General features: G+C 33.1%; 1 protein-coding gene across 3 annotated transcripts in view; it reads left to right on the forward strand.

Moving 5' to 3' along the window:
• Positions 1-18,197, forward strand: part of LOC148312469 (protein phosphatase 1 regulatory subunit 14B) — a 64,698-nt gene extending 46,501 nt beyond the window's left edge. For all 3 annotated transcript variants that reach the window (XM_088277116.1, XM_088277117.1, XM_088277118.1), the window contains 4 exons: positions 13,609-13,890; positions 16,017-16,106; positions 17,332-17,373; positions 17,776-18,197. In XM_088277116.1, the coding sequence (XP_088133242.1) occupies positions 13,609-13,890; positions 16,017-16,106; positions 17,332-17,373; positions 17,776-17,817 (456 nt within the window). In that variant the 3' untranslated portion in view covers positions 17,818-18,197. The remainder of the gene's footprint in view (positions 1-13,608; positions 13,891-16,016; positions 16,107-17,331; positions 17,374-17,775) is intronic.
• The last annotated feature ends 6,495 nt before the right edge of the window (positions 18,198-24,692 follow it).

Consider the following 24,692-nt stretch of genomic DNA (forward strand, 5'->3'; position numbering starts at 1 on the left):
CACGCTGTTCCCCGAGGGCTTGCAGAGAGAATAAAATGATACATTGATCAGTGGAATTTTTTTATGTTACAGACGAAGCAATCGGGAATAATACACGGAAACATGTAAAAAAAAGTCCGATACATTTTTTTAAAGTGGTGGGTGAAATAGCGCTAAATATTATATTTAAATAACGGAAAACACCCGAATCGGAGCGTAGTTGGTAGGTATTGAAAAACAAACCGGGGTTAGTTGGCATTAAAAAAATATATATATTTAGTGTATCTATAAATCTCCAACAAAATATATAGACCTCGTAAATATGTCGCTTGCAGATCAATTATTAAATATAGCCGCTACTTGTATTATTGTTATCGTTATCTCTGACATTTCACCCGATAACGCATAGTGCACTATATATATAAATCGAGTAGATCTATTTATCTATTTTATTATGTGCCCATATTGTTATCATGTACAGCATTATGTAATCTCGTAATACACCAATTTGGTACTTGCCTAAAATATCACCAGAATTTATAAAATAATATTCATAAGTCTTCGCGCTATGGTCACAGGCTGTCAAACTTTTATACTCTGGTACCTGATAATTTTTATTTTATTTATTTCTTTAATTAACTTATGTTACATTGATATAAACCATTACACTTGATTTACATCATCTAAATATATATTTATATATTTACATCTCCTTACAGTAAACAAAACATTTATTTTTAAATTCTTTCAGACTCTTTTCATTCTTCATACATTCAGGCATCTCATACATTTTCAAACTCTTATACATCAAACAATTTTATCCTTTTTAATTTAGTCTTATTTTATCCTTATTAATTTTGGTTCAACACTATTTTATCCTTAAAATATTTGGGTAATTTATTGTTTAAAAATTTATATATAAAGATCACCATATTTAATTTTAGTCTCTTTTTTATAGACAACCAGTTGATATTGTTATATATTTTATAGATATATCAGTTTTATACATATTTCGTATATTCAAGAAACGAAATCGACGAGTTTCCTCTCATATACAGGGAGGAGAAATATGAATACACATATTGCGCAATTTCCAGCTCTTTATTCTATCTTTAAGGGCCCCTAGTATCTCGCAGCAAACCTCTCTAGAGCCCATTAGAGGGCGGGATCGTCTCCTTTTAGAACCTATGGTTGAAACAGTTGTATAACCTTTTGGAAATCATACTTCGAAGTTTTAGCTGCGTCATATAGATTACTTTTACTTGGCTTCCGGATTTTGTTCTGGCAGATAACAGTCTTGATACGTGATGTAAGCGCTATAATACGGAATTTACCTATATGTGTTCATATAAAACCTCATCGATTTGTTTATATCTATATCTGTATACATTAAAGTCTTTTTCAAACAGCTAGATTAACACAGCTTTTCCGCCCTGTTTTGTTCTTCGTAGTAATATTTTTATAAATGATAATTAATGCTTAAAACCTGGCTGGGATTCTATTACCTAGTAAGTTAATCTTTCAACTACGTACTATTGACTTTATTTTTAATTTCCTGAAAATACAGATCAAAAATCGGTGTAAAAATACCAAGTGGTTACATTTTAAATACGTTTAAAACATGCAATCTTTCCTCAGAGACTAACCACCTGTAATTATATATTCTTACATCTTATAATTCGTTCATTTTTGGGGTGTTTTCTACCTCCCCTTCAACTTCTTTCGATCTTACTCTCATAACTTTATTTATGTCATCAATCAGTAGTATTGTATATTTAAAAAATATGTTAAGCATTCTCAGCAACTAGCTTTTAATTTCTCTCATTTTTATCGCTTTTGTAGTATACAAGTACCTACTATCTATCTACCAAATTCAGACAGCAATTTAAGGTTTAGCTTAATTCTTTTTCATAGCAATGTTTACTTTATAGCAATACATCCACTAATATTAAAATATGTTGTAAAATACAATACGAAAAGTTTAATAAAGAAAGAAAAAAGAAAAAAATTAAACCAAAATCGCCATCTTTTGTCTCACGATTATCATTTTTTTAGTAGCGATAAACCGGTAACCAATATACTTGAACTTGGGAGCTGTCAAGACTGTTACATCTTATGAAGTACCATAACTTGTACCTACTCCGTTCATCGGAACTGGTTTCTTTCCCATAACTGTACAGCACGTGTTACGTGTTGTGATGCTATACGTTCCCATTCACCAGTCATTCCGCAGTCACCAGTCAGATACCGATACCAATCAATATAATAAAATCGGATTCGCAAACTGAACGTACTGAAAGAAAAACTTAAACGTACGTCTTTAAACCCGCATGTAACATCCTAAATGAAAAGAATCTCACTTCATGACTCCCCAGTATGCAGATTTTGTATGGAGGATAGCGAAACGCCAATCCACATTCTTTACAATTGTGACGCACTCGCTCACAAACGAAATCACATCCTTGGAGGACCTCTACTGGACTCCGAGAAGATGAAGCTCCTACCACCAAGACAGGTCGTGAGTTACATGACTCATGTAGGTCTTGGCAGTGAGCTGTAAAACACAGGGAAGTCACAATAGACCTGACATGGTCGCGGTGACATAAGGGATGCAAGATCTCTTGACCCCCAAGGAAAAAAAAACATCCTAAATACTAGTGAAGGACATTGGTACCATAAACCAAGCTAGGACACAAAATGCCGGACCTTTTTCTAGTAGAACGGAAGGTCTGTTGACGACAGTCAACAGTCAGCCTTCTTCTGAGGAGTTTCATTTGATTTCCTCTTCCTCCCAGCAATGAGCAAATGCTGAGAAGTTCCTGATTGGCCCACACTAGATTATCACTCCTGTTCCCAACACAGATTTAAATAAAATATCTTTTTTTAGTTAGAAGAAACAAAGATTTACTTTTCTCTCTCTGGTCTCAATCCTGCGGATTGGTCTGTAGCAACAGATGACTTCTCTTTCTCCATTCTCGCCTATTTCCGGAAGTCCTCTTCAGATCCTCATATGTCGAGTAGCCCAAGATTTACTTAATGATCTATTAACTTGTACATAATAAATGCAATTCCCATCTAAAAAAAACTATCCAAAATACAGAAGGAAAGTAAAATTACTATGCTTAAGCGTTAGTCTATTCTGTAGTATGGTTTTTGCTTTGTTAAGTTTTAAGTTCAATCAGAAAAAAACCATCGTTATTCTTTTGGCTCTTAGTGCAGCTGTGTACTACTGCAAGATGTAAGCTTTCTTATCTTCTATATTACGCTTCATTTTGCTCCTTCCTCATCCCCCCCCTCTCTCATCTTTTTATTTGAATGATGTATTTCCATCTCGTTAAGGGACATCCTTGAGATTATCTCCACCAATCCAAAATACGTTTGGACTGTCATCGAAATTCTTTAAAACCAATTTTTCTTTAATTCGTTAATTCCTCTACTTAGTTTTTGTCCTTTATTTTTTTTATCAGATATTTATATTTCTATGTATGTCTTCCACAATCAGTGATGAACAGAATCAGTGTTATATAGTGATATTGTGTTCTGATGACGTTTTGTTTGATTTATTACATATAACTTTGATGTTAAGTAGTTTCTTAGTCGTATACTCTCGACAGAGTGGTCATGATTATAGTAGAGTTATTCATAGCCAGTCTCGGTGTCTTTTATTTAAAATTTGATATTAAGTTATTAAAATAAGATACTTCTTTCTGTTGACGCGCGTCAATATTCCTTTAGAATAATTGGTCTGTATTCCTGTATAAATACGATGGACCTATCGCGTATAGTTCTTCTCCAATACATTCCTCTCACAATATAATGATAACTGTATAAAATTGTTCGCTCACGAAAAAGCAGCCAATCAGCAAGAGTCCGGTTTCTGTTACAGATCCTGTTTTCTATCATTGTTATTGCTTAAAGATGCAATAGCGCTGTGAAATTATAAATATTGCACGCTATAGCATTAGAGGTGGGCAAAATCTAGTCGTCCAAAAGATCCGTATCACTTAAGTGATCCGTTCGTTAAGACCGGATCAATCGAATGATGGGTCTTTTATCGAACAGACGGGAGAGTTTTTATTCTTCTGCTTGTGAACTGCCAAGTATCTCCAACGGAATGACTCCTTCACCCCTCTCATCTCGGTCCAGTCAAAAATTTTTGCTTATAACTTTTTTTCACAAAAATGTTAATAATATTAGTATATAACCACTCACCAAGATTTTTATGTCTACCGGTATCGAGACGTACCCGTCTCTTCGTAAGGATAATCACTACCACAGCATGCAAACAATACCACCCTTCACCACCGTAGCACCATTTACACACTTGAAACGACACAAAATGTTTAACACGTGCGATTTTTGGTCGACCCGAGACCAACATGCACTAAACGTTTCAGCACAAACACGAGCGTTACGAGCCGAGATTAAACATTCACTAGGATTAAACATATTCATAAACCAGCTTATATACTCGTAGGATGAAAGGAGTGGCTTGCTTAACGCTTGCTTAAGCCGGAGTGGCTTGCTTGACGAATCTTGCTTAACCGATGTTGAATCAAATAATGGACTATAAGTAAAATTTCTTTGGTTGTTAATTAAAGGGATATTATTTTTAAGTGCTTTTCAAATATAAAAAATCTCCATATTATTTAGTTTCAACCCTTTATTATTAGTGTTTAATATTTTTACTCCCGTGTCTTTTTTGAATACGCGATTTGATTCTATGAGGCGATTGGCAAATTCGGAGAAGTTATTATTGTTTAAAAATGTTTGTTTTAGCCACCATGTTTGCTCTCTGCCAGCTCCTCGGCCTTCCATCTTTAGTTTTTCCTTCTATCTCTTCTATCCTTAGAGTTTTCATCACAAATATCAAATCATTTTCTTTCATTTTTTTATTTGCTTTCGTGAAATTTTACTTTTTTGACGATACAAAATCGTGAACAGGTCAGCGTTGGCGAACGAGATTTACCCATAGTAACGTTCATGAACGGCTCGCTAAGATCCGGTTGTTCACGAACGACCCGCGTCTACTTAGCATGACAATTTATTTGTAATCTCCTCATCATTCCATTTTGCGAAATTTTAATTGGCTATTAATTATTAATTATTCAAAATGGCAATTTATTTCAAGATGATGTGTTATTTATTTTTTGCTAAGAAAACTAACTGGCGGATATACATATTTAAATTTCTAGAATAAATCGATGGAAAATATGAATATAGAAAAATTCGATAATTTCACATAGCCTATTTTACGAGTAAAAGTCCGAAAATTTTCCATAGTATATTTTATCCGATTTGTCGTTAACTGTTTTTTTCCCGCGGCTACATTATGCATTTTTTTCCAATAATTTAACCGTTTCTATATTTTCTTGTTTCAATTAGGTCTTTTATTAGTAAAATAACAAGTCAAGTTCTAAACGGCTTACACAATATACAAATATAATATATATATACAAATATGTATATATATATATATATATATATATATATATATATATACAAATATGTATATATATATATATATATATATATATATATATATATACAAATATGTATATATATATATATATATATATATATATATATATATACATATATAAATATATATATATATATATATATATATATATATATATATATATATATATATATATATATATATATATATATATATATATATATATATATATATATATATATATATATATATATATATATATATATATATATATATATATATAAATATATATATATATATATATATATATATATATATATATATATGTGTAATAAAATAACTAGGTACCTACCTATACATTTTATTAAGTACTTACAAAAAGTACCTACATAAAACAGTTCTACCACCAGATGCCGCATGCGTCGCTCAGAATAAAACAAAAGACTTCCGATAATATTATTAACTGTCAGAATCAGATAGATAGATAGAAAGATATAAAAATTATTGTAAAGATTAATTAAGAATAAACTTTTATTGTCGTTTCTTTAATTACAAAGCAACACATTGTTTATTTTATTATTATACACCCACTTTACATATTATTTACACTTAATTTTCAAAAGGAAAATATTACCACGTTATATATATATATACATGCTCTCGCCCTGCATCGTATATAAACAACGTTAACTCGATTGCTTCGTAGTAGTGCTCTGTGCACCATTTAGAGTGTATAAAGAATGATTATGTACAATTTAAGCTCGTACGAGCACGGGGATGTAACTCCAAGTGCACTATCCATTGCTGATATTTTCCCTACGTGATTTCAGTGATGTTATTCACCTTAAGCCATCACGCCGCTTCCCAGCAGGGGTAGGCAGAGAGAAAAGAACGCCACACCTTTTCGCCTTTTCCACATTCGTGCACCACCTCATACGTACCCGCCGATTATTCGTTAGAAATCTCCCATGGTAAAACCATGTAGGCCTGTAACTTATTTGTCATTTTGTATATAGTTTTTTTTATGTTCGATTACAATAAGGCAGTTCTCGTTAATTTGATATCTTTGAATAGTTTTTTTTCCTTCATACAAATACGACCTATTGTCACGCGATCCGTAAAATGACACGAACTCTGTGAAAGAATCCATCGTTTGCCCGTTCTTAAATGAATAAGAATCGTAGCGTGATGATTTCAATGTTAAATGGTGGAAAAAAATGAATGTGACGTCGTAATATAAATTCATTGTCATTTCTAAATATGGGCTGTACTCTTTATTCCGTTTCTGAATTCGATCACTTATCAAATCACGCCAATTAGTACACAAATTTGGTTATGTATTACGTAGCTTTTGATATATCTGACATAATTTTAAAAAAAAATAGTAAAACAAATTTTTGAGGCGAATATGGTCGGTAATAGAAGCAGAGGAAGTAATATTTCAAATACTTGGTAGTGGTCATGTCAGGAGTCAGAATAGTTAAAAGTAATAATAATAAACCCTTATCCGCACCCCAATGGTGCATAGGGCACTGCTTCATATAAACGCAGTGTTATCTTGATCGTTTACACATGAAAGAAAGGTGATCAGCCCTCCGCTTCAGGTACCAGTCCAGGGTAATATTGAATAAATATTACAGTGAAAAAATCACTTATATTTATCTGACCCCCCTTGGGAATCGAACCCGGGACCTCCAGAACGGTAGTCGAGCGTGCTGACCATTACACTACGGAGGCGGACAAAAAAATAATAATAATAACAATATAAAATATTTAAACCCGTTTATTTTGTTATATTTAACATTTTGCCCTGTGTTAGTTTTGTTTAATTTTTTAAAAATCTTTTTTAATCATTATTATTTGACTTTCAGTCTAGTTTATTAATCATATGTCTCAAAATGACTGATGGAAATTACTCATCGAGAATATTGAATATGTAACCTATTAACGTAATATATTTTTTTAAAATAATTAAATAAAGAATTAATAAGTATGAGTAGATGCATGAATGTGGGAGTTGCGAAGACTGTTTGCAAAGACAGATTGGTGTGGCGTACTATTCTCTCTGCGTACTCCCGCGGGGAAGCAAAAATTCTTACATTGGTATGACTTATGAGCACCTCTACGGTCCTGATCCCCGTCCAATCTCGTATATTCCGGAGCCAGGAGATCTGCCTTCTGCCCACACCTCGTCGAGCCTCTATTTGCCTTTTATGATTAGGTGCAATAGATCGTACTTCTCTCCTCTCAGCACATGCCCCACATAGGACACCTTTCGGACCTTGATATCAGCCAGCACTAATGTGTAAAAGCAACTAGCCGCAACTCAAGTTGCGGCTGTTTGGCGTAACACGGCTCAAAGCATTCTTATAACTGGCCTCTATCATATACAATCACAGATTTTGCTCGATTTCTTTCCTTATATCGTCATCAAACCCTTATCCGCACTCCAATGGTGCATAGGGCACTGCATATAAACGCAGTGTTATCTTGATCATTAACACATGAAGGAAAGGTGATCAGCCATCCGCTTCAGGTACCAGTCCAGGGTGATATTGAATAAATATTAGAGTGAGAAAATCACTTATATTTATTTGACCCCCCCCCTGGGAATCGAACCCGGGACCTCCAGAATGATAGTCGAGCGTGCTGACCATTACACTATGGAGGCGGACAAGATCGAGATATTCATTATCCAAATAGTCCAAATATAATAATAATTGTATTAATTTGATGCACGTTTTGGCAAAAAGCATCATTTTAAGTTAACTATAAACTTGTTTATCTCAAAACTACTGTTTTTAACTTGCGGCTATTTGCCTTTGCACAACTGTCTCTCTGCTCTTGCTCTTTGGAGTACATTTGCGTCGCTGACCATATCGCCCAGATGAAAGTACATAATATAAACCGTGAAAAAGTAACGTATATCCTCGGATTCGGTTAGCCGAAAAAGTAACAGTTAGTCATTAGATTAGTCACATCTCTAAAATTTCTTGTGCGGTATTTTTCTTGCGCCGTAAAAAAAACTGTCTACGGATTTCATTAGCATTTGACTATGGGGTTATCAATTACGATTGTCGTTAGGACATTGTTTCGGCAAAACAACTTTTTAAATAACTCGTAAATATTAAGTATCGATTGATTGATTTGGGTCGTGGGTTGCTGCATCTAATTTACTGGCGTTGTATTTCATTCATTTTCATTCCAAGATTGATTAATGCTAATTGGTTTTAATTATACAAGCAGTTAATAATAGTATTTATAAAAAAAATATATTAAAAAAAACAGATTCTAGAGCAAGGTTTGATTTAAGAAAAAAACATGCAAATGAATTTTTTATTTCATTTTTTTTTTTTTTATTTATGCTCATACTTTGTGGCACATTTTACAGACATTATAAAATTATTATACGGTATTTTTCCGACTAGTTTCTACAAATATCTTGCCGTCCTCAAGTGTATATATATATAATTTTGTATACTTATTACAAAGTTTGTGTTTTATTATATTTTATTAAATAATTTTAGTGCTATATTATTTCGAGAAATAAAAATACATTGTGTTCTGATCCACTCACATTTTTATTAACCAACTAGTTTCGGCAACAACCTGTTGCCCTCTTCAGGGTTTCATTTATATTACTATTAGTAATAAATGAAACCCTGAAGAGGGCAACAGGTTGTTGCCGAAACTAGTTGGTTAATAAAAATGTGAGTGGATCAGAACACAAAGTATTTTTATTTCTCGAAATAATATATCAATATGATCCACAAAGTTAATGCTTTCATTATTCAAAATCTTAGGGATATCTATTTTTTCTATTAATAATTTTATGCGTGCAAAATTGTGCTATTCTGTTTTTCTTCTCCCATATTACCTGTTATACCTCCTCTATTTTCTTCCTTATTTATAAGTTATGTCCTGCTCCTTTTCATTTACGTCATTAACCCAAAAAACGATAGAAAAACAACCTTAACTCGCAACTCTTTATTTAATGCAATATTTATTCAGGTTTAATGACAATAAAGACGTGTAAAGTGATCACTTAAACCAGCCTATGACGGTCGTCAGCCCCGTAAATGCCCAGACTTCCATATTATTCTTCATCTTTGATGAGATGTCAAAAAATAACACAGTAAACGAGTATAATATTTGTGTGTATAAATAATTCATTAAATAACGCCATGTACTTATCTTTTTAAATAATAATAGTAAAACAAAGCATTGATTGATTGATAATTGTCACTATCAGTTTTAAAAATAATATAATTCTGTTTTATTTGTATAAATAAAATAGTACATATATAACTACAATGATTTTATTATTAATATATATTTTTTTTCAATACATCTACTTAATACAATCTTATAATTTGTGTTGCGCTCAGCCTCTCCAAAAAAGAGACTGAACTCTTGTGCTTGGAGAGGGACTTTTTACTTCTTTTTTTGTTGCTGATAGTATCATGTTATACATTTTTTTAAATACTGGGGAACATATATTTTTATGCGGTACGAGGGAGTTCTATTCCTAATATATATGTATACGGGATATTTCAACCTGCTAAATTAGATAAAACCATACTTGTAATTAAATTGATTGTATGAAGTAATTCCAGTGTCCGCCTCTGTAGTGTAATGGTCAGCACGCTCGGCTACCGTTCTGGAGGTCCCGGGTTCGATTCCCAGGGGGATCAAATAAATATTAGTGATTTTTTCACTGTAATATTTATTCAATATTACCCTGGACTGGTACCTGAAACGGAGGGCTGATCACCTTTCCTTCGTGTGTAAACGATCAAGATAACACTGTGATCATATGAAGCAGTGCCCTATGCACCATTGGGGTGCGGATAAGGGTTTGAATGAAAATTCCAGTAATGTTTTGTTGACTCTTTCATTAATTGATTCGGCAGTCACTTTGCGGTAGTATCTATCCATTTTTAATTTAAGTTTTACTAGGTAAATACCACTTTTTCTTAAAATCTATTGAGATACGTTTTTCGATGCATTCCGCGTCATTTTCAAACACTGTGATGCATCATCGAAACTACTTGTCACAATAGATTTAAGAAAAAGTGGTTATTATTTATTATTATGATAGTAGTTTTACCCGGCCACACGCTGTTGTGGCTCAGCCTGATTGAATTGAAAAGAAAGAAAGTATTGTAGAAAGCACACATTTCTAATACGTATAATTTCAAAATGCTTGTGATGCGATCGAAAATATTAAAAATGTAAGTGACAGCAGCTATCAAGCGTTTTCTTTCAGCCATTCTCTCTACCTACCCCTTCGGCGTAGCGGATGTTTACTAAGTTGCAATTCTACATTTTTATCAATATAACATATAACATATAATATAATATCTCAAGAATTTATTTTAAAAGTTATTCTTGATCAAAATACTCATGCCACCAGGATATTAAAAAAAATTGTGTCATAATTTTCTTCCATGAGTTTGGAGGGTAGCCAGAATTTCATGTATCCACTCCGAAGAATTAATCTAACAAGATAATCTATCGATCGTCATCTTATAAAAATATCCACAGTATTTTGAGCGTGTCTAAATCTTCATTCACAAATCTGGGCTTCTGGGGGGAGAATCATGGAACGTCATGAGATTGATCAAATATGTGTGATATCCAAAATTTTAGTAGTGCGGTTGTCAATAATGGGTAGAGAATGGTAAAGTGATCAGTTAACCAGCCTTTAACAGATTACAAACACTGTAAATATCCAGAATCCTTTTTTTGTCTTCATCTATGTTGAGATGTTTAAGTAGGTACCTTTGTGATATTCATTTGAACGTATTTGAATCGCATTATTCCATCGAATCTACATTATCACAAATAACAAGAGTGAGGGATGGTTTTTTACTGTAACCCAAAATTTTTAATAATAATAATAATAAAACCCTTATCCGCACCCCAATGGTGCATAGGGCACTGCGTCATATAAAAGCAGTGTTATCTTGATCGTTTATTATATATATGGAGGAAAGGTGATCAGCCCTCCGCTTCAGGTACCAGTCCATGGTAATATTGAATAAATATTACAGTGAAAAAATCACTTATATTTATTTTACCCCCCTTGGGAATCGAACCCGGGACCTCCAGAACGGTAGCCGAGCGTGCTGACCATTACACTACGGAGGCGGACGAAAATTTTAGGACAATAATTTGATCAATATCTCAGGTTTAAAAAATAAATACAATATAATATAAATATCCGTCACTTTTTTGTTATTATCGTGTTGTACGTCATATAAATGATATTTTTATAAAAATAACTATATATTGTTTATTGTTGATATTATACTCGCTTGCATTCCTTTACAATGATGATAACGTTTTTGATAAGAATTAAATATCATAGTATTTTTGAGCATCCATCCTGTGTATGGTTTTCTCTCAACTGTTCAAATTTGACCTCACGCGATAACTGCATACTTAAGGCCCAGTATTTGGTCGAAACTTAATTTTCTCTAAATCCGGGTTACGTGACTGATTGTTTTTTAAAACCCCGTTTTGCGTTGAATTAATAAGTTTTTCTTCGAAATAATTATATGGTTTTGAAAAGGAAAGAGTTGAATCGAAATGTAAGGAGTTGAATATTAATTTTTTTTTGTGTACTTTCTAAAAATAAGAAATAAATTTACTTACTTATATATTTTTTTAAAAAAGCGCAAAGGCACGACTGACCTTTTGCGTGTTTGTCCGCGTTCTGAAATTGAATTTTGAAAACTACCCTCAATGTACGTTCAACCCTACGTTCAATCTATAATATTTTAGATATTTCTAAATCTTCAGTCAATTCGATTTTCCATAAAAAATTATGTGTTTGTATTTTTGATAATATTTTGAGCGTGTCCAAATACTTGTCCACCAATCTGGATCATATCCTATTATAGGAGATAATTTTCATATTATTTTTCATATTCAGTGTTGAATGTTGAGTGTCGATCATGTGTAGAATTGGTGAATGTTACTCGTGTGTAAAGTGATCACTTAAACCAGCCTATGACCAGCAAATGCCCAGATTTCCATATTACTCTTCATCTATGTTGAGATTTCAAAAAATAATATGTATTTTTGATAGTCGGTTACGACATTTTCTCCGTAAAAATAATTTAATGAAATACGTATTTCGTAAAGGCGAAATCGTTTATATTTTTTGCATTCGTGTTTCAATATCTAAGGTCACGTACGAGTATTTAAATAATACACGGGTGTGTTTACTTTTCTAATTATTTGGTTTTTAGTTTGGAGTGTCGGAGGGCGACCTTTCTCTCGAAGGGCGTGGATGTTCCGCCTACAATAACGTATCTATTTTGCCTCGTTTATTTTCGCTTTTCTCATGGCTGTGTCACTAACCTTCCTTGCGGAAAATGATAATTATAATAAACACAAATTAATCCTCCGGTTTTAAGAGGATTACTGAAATTGGAATTATGGATTTATCTAAACAAATTATCTATACGAACAAAATAAATCATTCGCCACGTTAATGTAGCATTTACGTTTATACTCTCTTTGAGACAAGCGAGTAAGAGTCGATTGGGCTAAAGCTGAGTTTACACTCCCAAAGTATACATTCGTACATGAAATTTAACCATTTACTTTTAATGTTTTTTTTTTATTAAAAAAAAAATATGAAAAGAAATTTCTTTCCATAGATAATAGTACACACTGTTCTCCATGTGTGTACCATTCACGCGCAGCTCATGTTAATACTCGCTTTAATGCAAGCGAGTATAAACATGAGTCGTTGAGGGGACTAAAATTGAGTTTACATTCGCTAATTATACATTCATACAATAAATTTAATAACTTGTGTTTTGTAATTTTTTTACTATTTTTATTTATTTATTACACACTGACAAAATATTGTGTTAAAACTGGAATGGTATATACTTTCAATTACTCAATGGATTTGACATATACGCGCTTACCACGTATTCCGCACCGGAAGAAAAAATACGCGCCTAGTTCATATTTTGAGTTAAACCGGAAAGTTAGGAAAACGCGCCTGGCGCGTTATTTGCACTAAGTAGAATCTTTATATGTACGCGCCTGGCGCGTTATTAGTGCTTGGAGGAAAAGTCAGGTGGACGCGTCTAGCGCGTACGCTTCACCTGACGCTGATGCTAATGGGGAATGTTTGTTCGTAGAACCGGCCGGCGGCCCAGTGCGCCATGGAGTGCGGAGTGGCGGCGGCCGCCAGCTACGCGTCCCCGCCCGCGCCGCCGCCCGCCAGCATCATGTCGCCCACGGAGCGCTCGCCCGCCAAGTCGGGCCTGCACGTCAACTTCACGGAGAAGGGCGAGGTGAAGGAGCGCCGGGAGAAGTTCCTCACCGCCAAGTACGGCTCGCACCAGATGGCGCTCATCCGCAAGCGCCTCGCCGTCGAGATGTGGCTCTACGACGAGCTGCAGAAGCTCTACGAGATCCCTGTGAGTACCTAGCCCCGTCACATTCTACCGGAACCCATTACCCCATAGACAAGGAATCCAACTCCCCACCCGAGTATCCACCCTTCGAGATGTGGCTCTACGACGAGCTGCAGAAGCTCTACGAGATCCCTGTAAGGACCCCCCTTACATTCCAGTCCCCATCTAAAACCACCACTGTGACCAGAACCCATTACCAACCACCATCGTGACCAGAACCCATTACCAACCACCACCGCAACCAGAACCCATTACCATCCACCATCTCGACCAGAACCCTTTGCCAACCAGTGGTGTAGTCCTTAATAAAAAAGTAACGGAACGCACAGTCACCCCTCTGGTGAAGCGGGGGGAGGGTAGCTTTTTTTTATGGGATAACATTTGATCTCCTTCAACATCATTCATATCGTAGTCGTACAGGAGTAAAGTGACCAACTAACAAAACGTAAAATGTTCAGGAGGGCCATTTAAGTCACTTTTGCTTGGCAAGAAAATAAACATCAATGCAGTTAGTCATTTTTAACAAGTGAATATGTTATACTTCCAAGTTTAAAATCCTTTGGGATGTTTTTCAGGGCAATATTAAGTTAGTAAGGTATCAAATAGTGTCAATGATCACGTTTTTGTAAAAAATGCACTTGGTCACTTTCTCCTTTATGACTACGATATTATCTAAAGTTTTTTCTAATTTCTGATGTTTGGCCGTATTCAATATATTTTTCAGCATTTAAATGCGTGTTGGATCGTTTTGCTTACAGAATTGGTTGGTTAATAAAACATAAACACTTAAAAACAGTATAAACTCCAGCCTTTTATTACAGGCAGAAAACTTTCAAAAGGATCATAAAATTAGGCGGTACTTAGTTCTTATTGGGATGGATTCCTGAATGGATGGGATGGCAACAAGTGCATATTGCATATGTTGACATGTTTAGACTTTTGCGGGTTATTGGCAATAAATATGTATATTGTTTTTTTATTCGGAATTGTTTGAAGAGACTTCACTTGATATTTTTTTAAACGTAATATTTGTTCCTAACCAGAGCCGGAGCGCAGCTCTGCTCAGATAAAAAAAGTGCCAGAACACCGCTCCGGTGTTCTCCGGCCAACTACACCACTGTGACCAACTAGATCTCATCATTGTAATCTTTGTTTAAATGTGATCCTTCATGAATCGTACGGGATTCATAAAAATCCAGCAGGATTGCAATCTTACAATCATTACATTCACTTTAGCTTTTAGAGTGCGTTCTAAAACCATAAGAAACCCATATAATGTCTGATATGGTCGCAGTGCATTAGAAATGTGCTTTGTGTCCGTTTCAGGCCACCACGACCCAAATTGTTACATGAGCCATTGTTTGGACTGTTGTTCATGCCAGTAACAATCTTCTTGTTTGTAGCTGAAGGCATTGTCAAAGGACACATTGTGAAATGTTTAACACAGATTGACATATTGTATACACAGTGAAACCTCCATAGATCTTGCTGATTTTCATTATTATGCTTAACTTGAACTTTGATGTGTCACTTACAAAAAAAATATTTAGATCTGTATTTGGTCTACAATAATGAACGTATCGGCATGATTCCTTGTTTACCTGACAGGTGACACTTATACGTTCATTATTGTAGACCAAATACAGATTAAATTTTTTTTGTACTGGGCTCAAATAACATATCAAAGTTCAAGTAGCCCCGTTCTACGGTACTTCTTTATTTTACAAGTTGTATTTCAATGTCTGTCTCGTTTCGGCACGTAATTTACATGCATCAAAACCTGTGCAATATCTCTGAATACCAATATGTTAGATCTAAAGATGCTAAAGTACACATGTATTATGGAACCAGCAAAAATAAAGATATGCAAATATGAAACAATTCAAGGAATGGTTGATTGAAACATCAATTCATCGCACAATGAAAATTGTATTGTTTTTCAAAGTGATTTATTGAATGAAATGATTAATGAATGAAAACAATGGCCGCACGAATGTGGGATTGGGAGTAATGAATGACACGATGTGTTGCCGTCTAATTAAATCAACATTAGCTGCCCAATTTTTAGTTGAATAATGGCAATAAATTTTAACGGTTTATAAATAATATATTTTTAAATCATTTTACAGAAAGACAATGTCAAAACACACGAAGTGGAGGTGGATATAGACGAACTCCTCGACATGGACAGTGATGATCACCGAAGGAGTCACCTCGGTGTAAGTTAATCAATATATTATGTAATACAGTAAAAGTTCTTGGATTCTTACTTTAACACGTTGACTGCCAACTACGAGATAACTCATAGATTGCGTTTTCGCAAGGACGCCGACTACGAGTTATCTCCTACTGTGTTTACCTGCCATATTCGTGCAGCTACGATATAATTCCTAGTACATCAGTGCTAATATGGATAGATGGCGCATGGGAAGAGAACAAAACATCAATGCTGTTTTACATGAACAGAAAATATAATTATGTACTATAATTAGAGTTTTTAATAATATAGTATGAGTAAATGAAATTGGCTTTTTAGATTGGAATTCTGAAAATTGCTATGGCAGTCAACATGTTAATTAGAATTTTATCAAAATTCGTAAAACTGTAATTCGATTTTGACATAATCCAGATTTTGTCATAATTCAAATTACTACTACTACTACTACTACTACTACTACTACTACTACTACCATCACGCCCTTCAATTACGCAGACTTTTGACACCGCCAGATTTTAGGTTCTGATTGATCTGATTGTGCAAGTCTTTTTCGGTCCTTGTTCTGTTAAAATTACTGTTATTCGATTTTTGCCTTATTCGACATTCTGATCCCACCAATGATTTTTCATTCAAAACTGTCAATAGCAAAAACAAAAAAAAACATCAAGTTGATGATTAAATTGAACAAATTGATTAATTCAATTTTTTTTCCCCAAATTTCAAAATTAAATTACGAAAAGTTGTTTGTGTCATGTATCACTCAATCGTGGGTGCTTTGCCAATTAAAAGTAATCTTTTAAACCAGCCCTATTTACAGGTAATCCCTGTATTTATAAGTATTTACCCAGACTTGTTCCCATATTAATAGATTTCTTCATCTACGCTGAGATATCAATAAACCTTAAAGGTGGAGACTGACCGGAGTATTTGGTCGTAATGTAACACGTTACGATGCGAGCATTCGTATAGTCAGTACAGCGAGCCGAGCGCTCCATCCATCGATGCTCACTGCGAGCGATGTTACGACAAAATGCTCCAGTCAGTCTCCACCTTAATGTAAATAACTTTTCACTGGAAAAAATCCAACATTTGTGAAGAAAAATGTAGACATATTTGTTATATTCCAATTTCATCCAGCAATGATATATAAAGTAGATATAATTATATTTTATAAAATCTATATAAATCTTCATAAAATTTTATTTAGATTTTTTCTTTAATTCCAGATGATTTTAGCAGATGCCAAAAAACCTCAAAAAGATGTAAATGTATGTATATATATTTTTTTATAGTAAATATAATAATAGGTATTTAGAAATTCAACTTAAAAACGTTTCAAAATTTTTAAAAGTAAATTGTATGAATTCTCCCATTTACATCTTTGGTCGCAGTCGCAGTTAACATGCTCACAAACACATGGTTCTCTGAGACCATATAGGCTGCCACTGCACAACCAAAATATTTTATACCGCTTATTTATTCTTGTGTTTATATGATGCAGAGCCCTATGTACCATTGGGTGCGGGTTACAAAAAGAAGTCTATACAAAATATTTTTTTTATTGAAATAGAGAAAGAATATATTCCTCAATATGAATATTTCTATAATAAAATTTAAGGATTTTAAAATGTTTGTTGTATTTGTGCTAATTTATTTATTTTTCCTTTCAGAAATTCATAACCGAACTGCTAGAAAAGGCCAAAACACTTTGAAGGAGTGTGTCGATAACACCTACTTTAACCAAAATGTAACTTATACCGACATTATAAGTTTAACAATAATTTAGCCATAGCAAGTTTGGCCGATAGGTTCGATGTACGCGCGTATGTTTGGCCAGTAGGTTCGATGCACACGCGTATGTTTGGCCATAAGGTTTGATGTACACGCGTACGAATGCGTACTTACCAAGCTCTAGAAAAATAATTGTTTGAAAATCTCCAGTGCATTGTGAGCCGCAATAATTGTGTATGGGTACTCTTAACATAACTAAAGCATAACTGTCAAACCGACATTTTTTAAAGGAATGAGAATATTGAGAAATGAAATTTCTTAAAACAATACAAATTAAACAAAACTTATAACAAACAAAAAATGAATTACGTTTGTATAGTTTTTTATTTTTATTTTTTGTAATACATTGGTCGGTATTTATTAAGATAAATAATGATTTCAAATAAAGGAACATGAGATCACAACAAAGATATAGGAACATTTTTACATGAGAGCTCTCTCCAGCTTTAAAGACCTATGATCTCTCTCATACCCACTTTTGAAAACAAAAAATAGATACGAAAAAATGTGCTGAAACTTATCGTTGTCAATGTAATATCTTAATAAATTCTCTGTTTAACCTTCTCCTCTTTACTTTATATCCTAAGATTGGTTAAAAAGCTAAATTTTTATTAGTATGGCTACACTTGAAAACCCAACCCCCTGCTTCACACAATTCCTTGTCCCATTACATTTGAGCGAAACTCTTATGGTTATAGGAACAGGGGAAGAGGATATCAATCTTTTTGTTTATATATGGACTTATCTCCGTAGATCTCCAAGAGAGTGAACTTTATTTGTACATAATTTATTGTACCCCTTAAAAGTGTACAATACTTACTAGATGTCGGTTTCTCAGTTATCAAATTTGCTTGATAACCAAATTTTTATAAACAAATTCAGGAGTTAAGTTAGGAGTACTTGTATTAAATGTTACAATTGTTGTATTCAAAACTGTTTCCCTTATTCCTTGCAAACTAGTAATGTATTTGTGTTTTTTGTATCTGCAGATTAGTGTAGTCTATGTGTAACATTATTACGTATATTATTTTTACGAATACCTCGTTATTATTAATGGTATATTCCCAACGAATTAAGGGCAGTTTGATGAAAAATTAACATAAACCACCCATGTGTGTCCCATCCATAGAACCTGTATTACTATTCTAATTATCTTAACAGTGTATGTTATAGCTATTATAAAATATATAGTACATACATTACAAACCTACTTCCAGGTTACACTTTTGGTTGCGGTGGCGGGTTATATGGTCACAGAGCATCGAAAATGCGCTTCGTGACCATATCAGCTCCTACCCTGGCTAGAAATGTACGAGGGTCGTTTGTTTAAGAAAATGTAGATCCCTTTCATAATCTTGTTATCGAGTAAAGAATAGGTACTGATAGATCTGATAATCTCTTAGTATTTACAAAAACAATCGTACATTTTTAAATTTATTTATTGGTAAATTGCAATTTTCATTCAATAAAATACTGTATTACCTTTAAGACCTGTACTTATTCAGTGGCCAGATTTGTTTAAGCTGACAAACGCATCGAAGGCCAAAATGTTTTTAATTATCGTGAGTAGAGGAATTAATTTTACAACATTCCTACTCACTTTCAGTAGATAAATTTTGTGAAATGTTGAGATCTGCAGTTGATTTGAGATTCATTGTAAATATAGAACACATATCAAATATTTGTCAAAAAGCCAAACAGATTAAAACTTGCTGTTATTCTATGCGATTTTGAAACAGTATTTAGTATAATTCTTTAAGTATATAATCGTGCATGTTTCTTTATTCGCAATCAATGTGATAAACCCCATGTTATCATGAATGAATTCCTTAACAAAATTATCACGTGAAAATTTTAACAGGATTAAAATCGATTTATTTATCAAATTTACATTTTTAATTGTATACATATTATTCGATAATGTGGTTGCTTTTTGATTGCTCAATTGGTAAAAATGATATGTATTTAAAAAGTACATAGTAAATTTATTTGTTTTCTGTCCTTATAATTTTATTTAGAGTGCAGTTAGTCCTCTACATGTGAAGCTGTAACAAAGATAACCACATACTATAGATAACTTTAACTTTACATTCGGTTGAAAAATCAAAAATATTATTTGGATAAAAACATTGAAAATCGCAAAATCATTAGAAATCCATAAGTAAAGTTAAAGTTGTCTATGCTGTGCAGTTCATGCATTATCTATCCACTGTAATTGACTACCAGGACAACGGTACATGACCGAGATTTCTAGATCCAAAGTAATGTTGAATTACAAACCAAGTCTCAGAATGAAGATCTCTTTATTCTTTTTATTCATAAGGGTGGTGACTGACCGAAGTCATTTCCTCGTAACGTGTTACGTTACGATGCGAGCATTCGTACAGTCAGTACAGCGAGCCCAGCGCTCCATCCATAGTTTCGGATGTTCGTTGATGCTCGCGGTGAGCGATGTTACGTTACGTTACGATGAAATGCTCCGGTCAGTCACCACCCTAAGACCTACTGTAATGTAACACTCTTGATAATTTGACCTGAAGAATTATATATTTGGGATCGAAATATGAAAACTACACTTTGGGTCCATCCATAGAATTAGCGTCTTGTCTCTTGATATATAAATGTAATGAGAAAAACTTCAAAATGATTAATTCAGAAGGGAAATTCATTTTTTTATATGGTCATACCTTCCGTATGTACTAGTGTTGTACCAGATAAAAAAGTAAATGGTCTTACAAAATGGTAATTTAATGTAACATATCTAATCTGTTTGAAGAACTGCTGTGCCAGATACATCCACGTGGTTAAGTAGTAAAATAAACACGTTTGTTGGCCAAGGCAGTGTGACAAACTTTACCAATATTACCCGCCGTTGCACATGAGCGATGTGCGATCATTGTCACAAATAAAACTTAATCTCAAATTTTTGACATTTCATTTTATCAAGGTGTATTATCTGCTGTTGGGATATGTAAAAGCGTCAGTATTTGCGTTCATTAAGTATATCTTTCACTCTTAGCGCATTTAAAAGCACGCGAGAATTGAAAACTAAATCAAACTGACAATTAATTATTGAAATCAATAAGCTAGGCTATGCATGAAATTGGATGGTAAAGGAACCAAACTTGTTTTTAGGATTTAACCACCTGGATACACGACTGGGATCGCAGCAATTCTGCTACTACTTTTATCCAAATCATTCAAAACCAATTTTACATTTAAAACAGCATTTTTTTTATTGCTCATTGTATAATCGTTTGCATATTGATTGTATCAGCGTTTTATTATTATATAACATGAAACTAGAAATGCACCTGCCTACATTTTATGCCTGGCAAATGCATAACTTTAACCTAGGTATGTAATACATTAATTATAGATAATTAGTACGTAATATCATTGTGTTATAAATATAATATTATTTATAGTATCGGAAGAGTCTAAATCTAAATGGAATGATTTTTTGGTGTCATGATGTAGGAGCTACAAATGAATATAACATGTTACTTAAATATTAATTTATCAATAGTAAAAAGCATGTGTTATGGATTTATTGAAATGTTCAAATTATGTTTTTACAATCCTTTAAAAATTCATTGGCTTTATGATATCATCGTATTACTGGCAAATAATAGGTAATTTTACTATTACACCTACTAAGCGTTTAATTTCTCGCCAGAATGCTGTGTTTGACTTTCACCCGTAAGGATCAATATGAAAAATGCTTTATTTTATCTGTAATAGCTTATTTGTTATTCTGGACTGGCACCCGAAGCGGTCTGCAATGCGGCATCATTTCATCACAGGTAAAAGAAGAAAGAGAATGAATTCATGTAAATTTAAAAATGATTTATTTAGAAAATACATGCTTTGCATATAATTTATTTATTCATACTTTAAAAAAAAGGAACAACCCGCAAAGCCTCTACTTTTAGAGGCTTTTCTGCAGATAGGATTGAGATGTAAAAAATACATCTCAGACATCCAGACCGATTGAAAAAAAAATCTTTAGTAATTTATTTTACAATTGGCGGGAATCAAACTCACGATGTCAGTTTTGCAGATTACCCAAGGCGCCTGTCAATACTTCAAAATCATTATTTTTACTTGATTCTTTTTGCCAGTAATAGGAAAATAACGGTGTTATAATATAACATCTTAAAAACCAATATACTTACTACATAGTACGAGGTAGGTATGGTATGTAAAATTTTGTATCTAGTTGATGTTAAACACGTTGGAGGTTATGACAGCTCGAACAGATGATTTTATTCCCTCTATTATAAAATAACAGTCATTTGGAGAAATAGTTATGTAGAGTAAAAACGGTTACAGAAATTACAATATACAAATAAGATCTTCATAGTATTTTACACTAGTGTCACCACGTATCCCGATACATTACTGGATATGACACTTATTGATTAGTGACTTAATAATACAGAAAATGTTTTGATATTCAGTTGAAATAAAAATTTTACATGTCATACATTAATTCAATTTTTATCAGAGTATTTTGAGAGTCTAAAATGTGAAAATAACTTAACTCAGCGGCCATCTTTGTTTTCAAAATACTGTGTATTGCTGTCCTTCACCCTTCTCGGGACACATCTCCACATCGCTCCAACCACTGGTGAATCTGTGGCAGCCTTGATTTAATCAGTCCACCTGGAATGAGGTATTTCTCTTCCTCTACTACCCTCGAACCCTCCTATCACCATTAACTTTCCTGTTATCATTTCAAACAAACAAAAAAAACAGGACTCATTTCAACAGATGGAGAATAGTCTGTCATCCATATTTGGCTGGTTTAAGATGGAGAGGCCTTAAAAAACTAAAAATAATGTGGAGCTAAATCTCTGAAGAAATCCTTACACGCATATAACTGAAAACATTTATCGCAGGAAGTTAATTTAAATTATTAATCTGTCCTTGATCCAAATGTACATTAGTAATTGGAAGTAAATTATTGAAGAATGCAATTTATGAAATGTGTCAATAATAAATAGTCCATCATGTGTGAAAAAAGAAACTTATTTAAATCACCACCAACCTACCTACCATTTACATATTTATTTGAAAAATATGTTCAAAAGTATTGAATAATAAATTCATGACGAGCAAAACTATACTAGTTTTCTTCGGGGTAATAGTAATTTTGAAATATTTTTTTCTCATTATTGTCTTCAGGATATTTTTGGAGTGTCCGATTGATATCGGACAGCACATTGTCCCTAATTATAAATTGTGACGGCCTGGTAATTGCAGTAATAGGTAAATAAACTCAATTCGTATTTGAGGCTTTTGATGTGTAATTGTCGTAAAAATTAAAAATTATCAGTACATGTGTATGTTAAATTTGGTAATATCAATTAATTTGAAACACTTGCCCCTGAATGCTCAATGTAATAGTTTTTAAAGTCACAATTAAGATTTCATATATTTATAATTAATTGGTTAGTAACTATGTATGTATTATAAATTGTAAACAATTTTAGATAAAATGATTTTTTTTAAGAGCTTCTGATTTTTATTAACCCGATTTTCCTTTTGTTATGTTTTCATAAAAGTTGCAAAAAGTTGGCAGAAGTGATATCTATTATAATAATAATAACTCTTTATTCCAGCTTGACTAAGTGGTGGGTGCAATACTTAGTCAGCCATATATGTATTACAACATTTTTTTTATTATGTAAAAGGCTTTTTTGAGTTATTTTTTAAAAATTGAACACTTGTTGAGTTTTATTTCATTACACATGACTAGTTTCGAACACTACAGTTGTCTTCATCGACTCAATAGTTGGTATCATACTTTTTTTTTAATAATCAACATGTCATTCCACAAAGTTAATGCCAAATCAATAAATAATATTTTTGAGAGTTGTTTTTTTTTCTCGTAGCGGGATTATCGTTTTTTCCAAAATTTCAAGAAACACATGACTTTGACAAATGTAAGAATATATCTGTGGTGACACAGAAGAGTTCATCCGTTTCACCACAGATATATGCTTCAATCTTGAATCGTAGTAAAATGTTTTATTTTGAACTCTCTACCTGCATTTGACATAGTCTGACACCTTCGAATAATACCCATTGTGTGTTTGGCACACAGTCTGTGACACCTTTGATAATGCCCATGTGCACTTGGCACAAAATTTGTGACTAATTTTTTTGTCAAGTGTTGACATTGTGATGATTTATGGGTCAAAAAATAGCTAATTTTTCACAGCACTGACATCTGTAGGAATAATCCCGAAAAAAAAAGTTATTTTGTACAGTTACATGATAAAACTGGACTATCTGAGCGATCTTGGCATCCACTAATTACATGGAATAAATCTGCATCTCCTCGCGCCACGCATTCGGAACAATTTGAAAGAGATCCATAGAGTAAAAAACAATGACATAAAACAATAGTTTGGTGTTGCCACTGTAAAAATTAGATGCAAAGTAAAAAAAGCCCATTAATTAAAAAACTATAATTATTTTTTTCCAATGATTTTTTTCATACAAAACTTATAATAATTTTATAAAATGTAGTTTATTAGAAAATCCAAATTTTTTTCATTTAAAATCAAATAAGGCGGAAATAAAATAAAGAAACTGATAAAAAATATATTTTTGCTATATTGAATTTAAAATTCTTCATTTCCAAATAAATGGGCTTTAACTGTAGTACCAGTGTTTTCCAATTATCATTTTTTTGACAGACTATTGGTCTGTTTCAGGAATGTACTAGTTTTTTTCGCTTCATATTTTTTAACAACAAAGACATATTTTAATGAAGAAAAGTAAA

Source organism: Brachycentrus maculatus, unplaced genomic scaffold (genome assembly GCF_059751285.1).
Source record: "Brachycentrus maculatus isolate JH-2025_06_01 unplaced genomic scaffold, ASM5975128v1 h1tg000039l, whole genome shotgun sequence".
In the NCBI taxonomy this organism is placed as follows: Eukaryota; Metazoa; Arthropoda; class Insecta; order Trichoptera; family Brachycentridae; genus Brachycentrus; species Brachycentrus maculatus.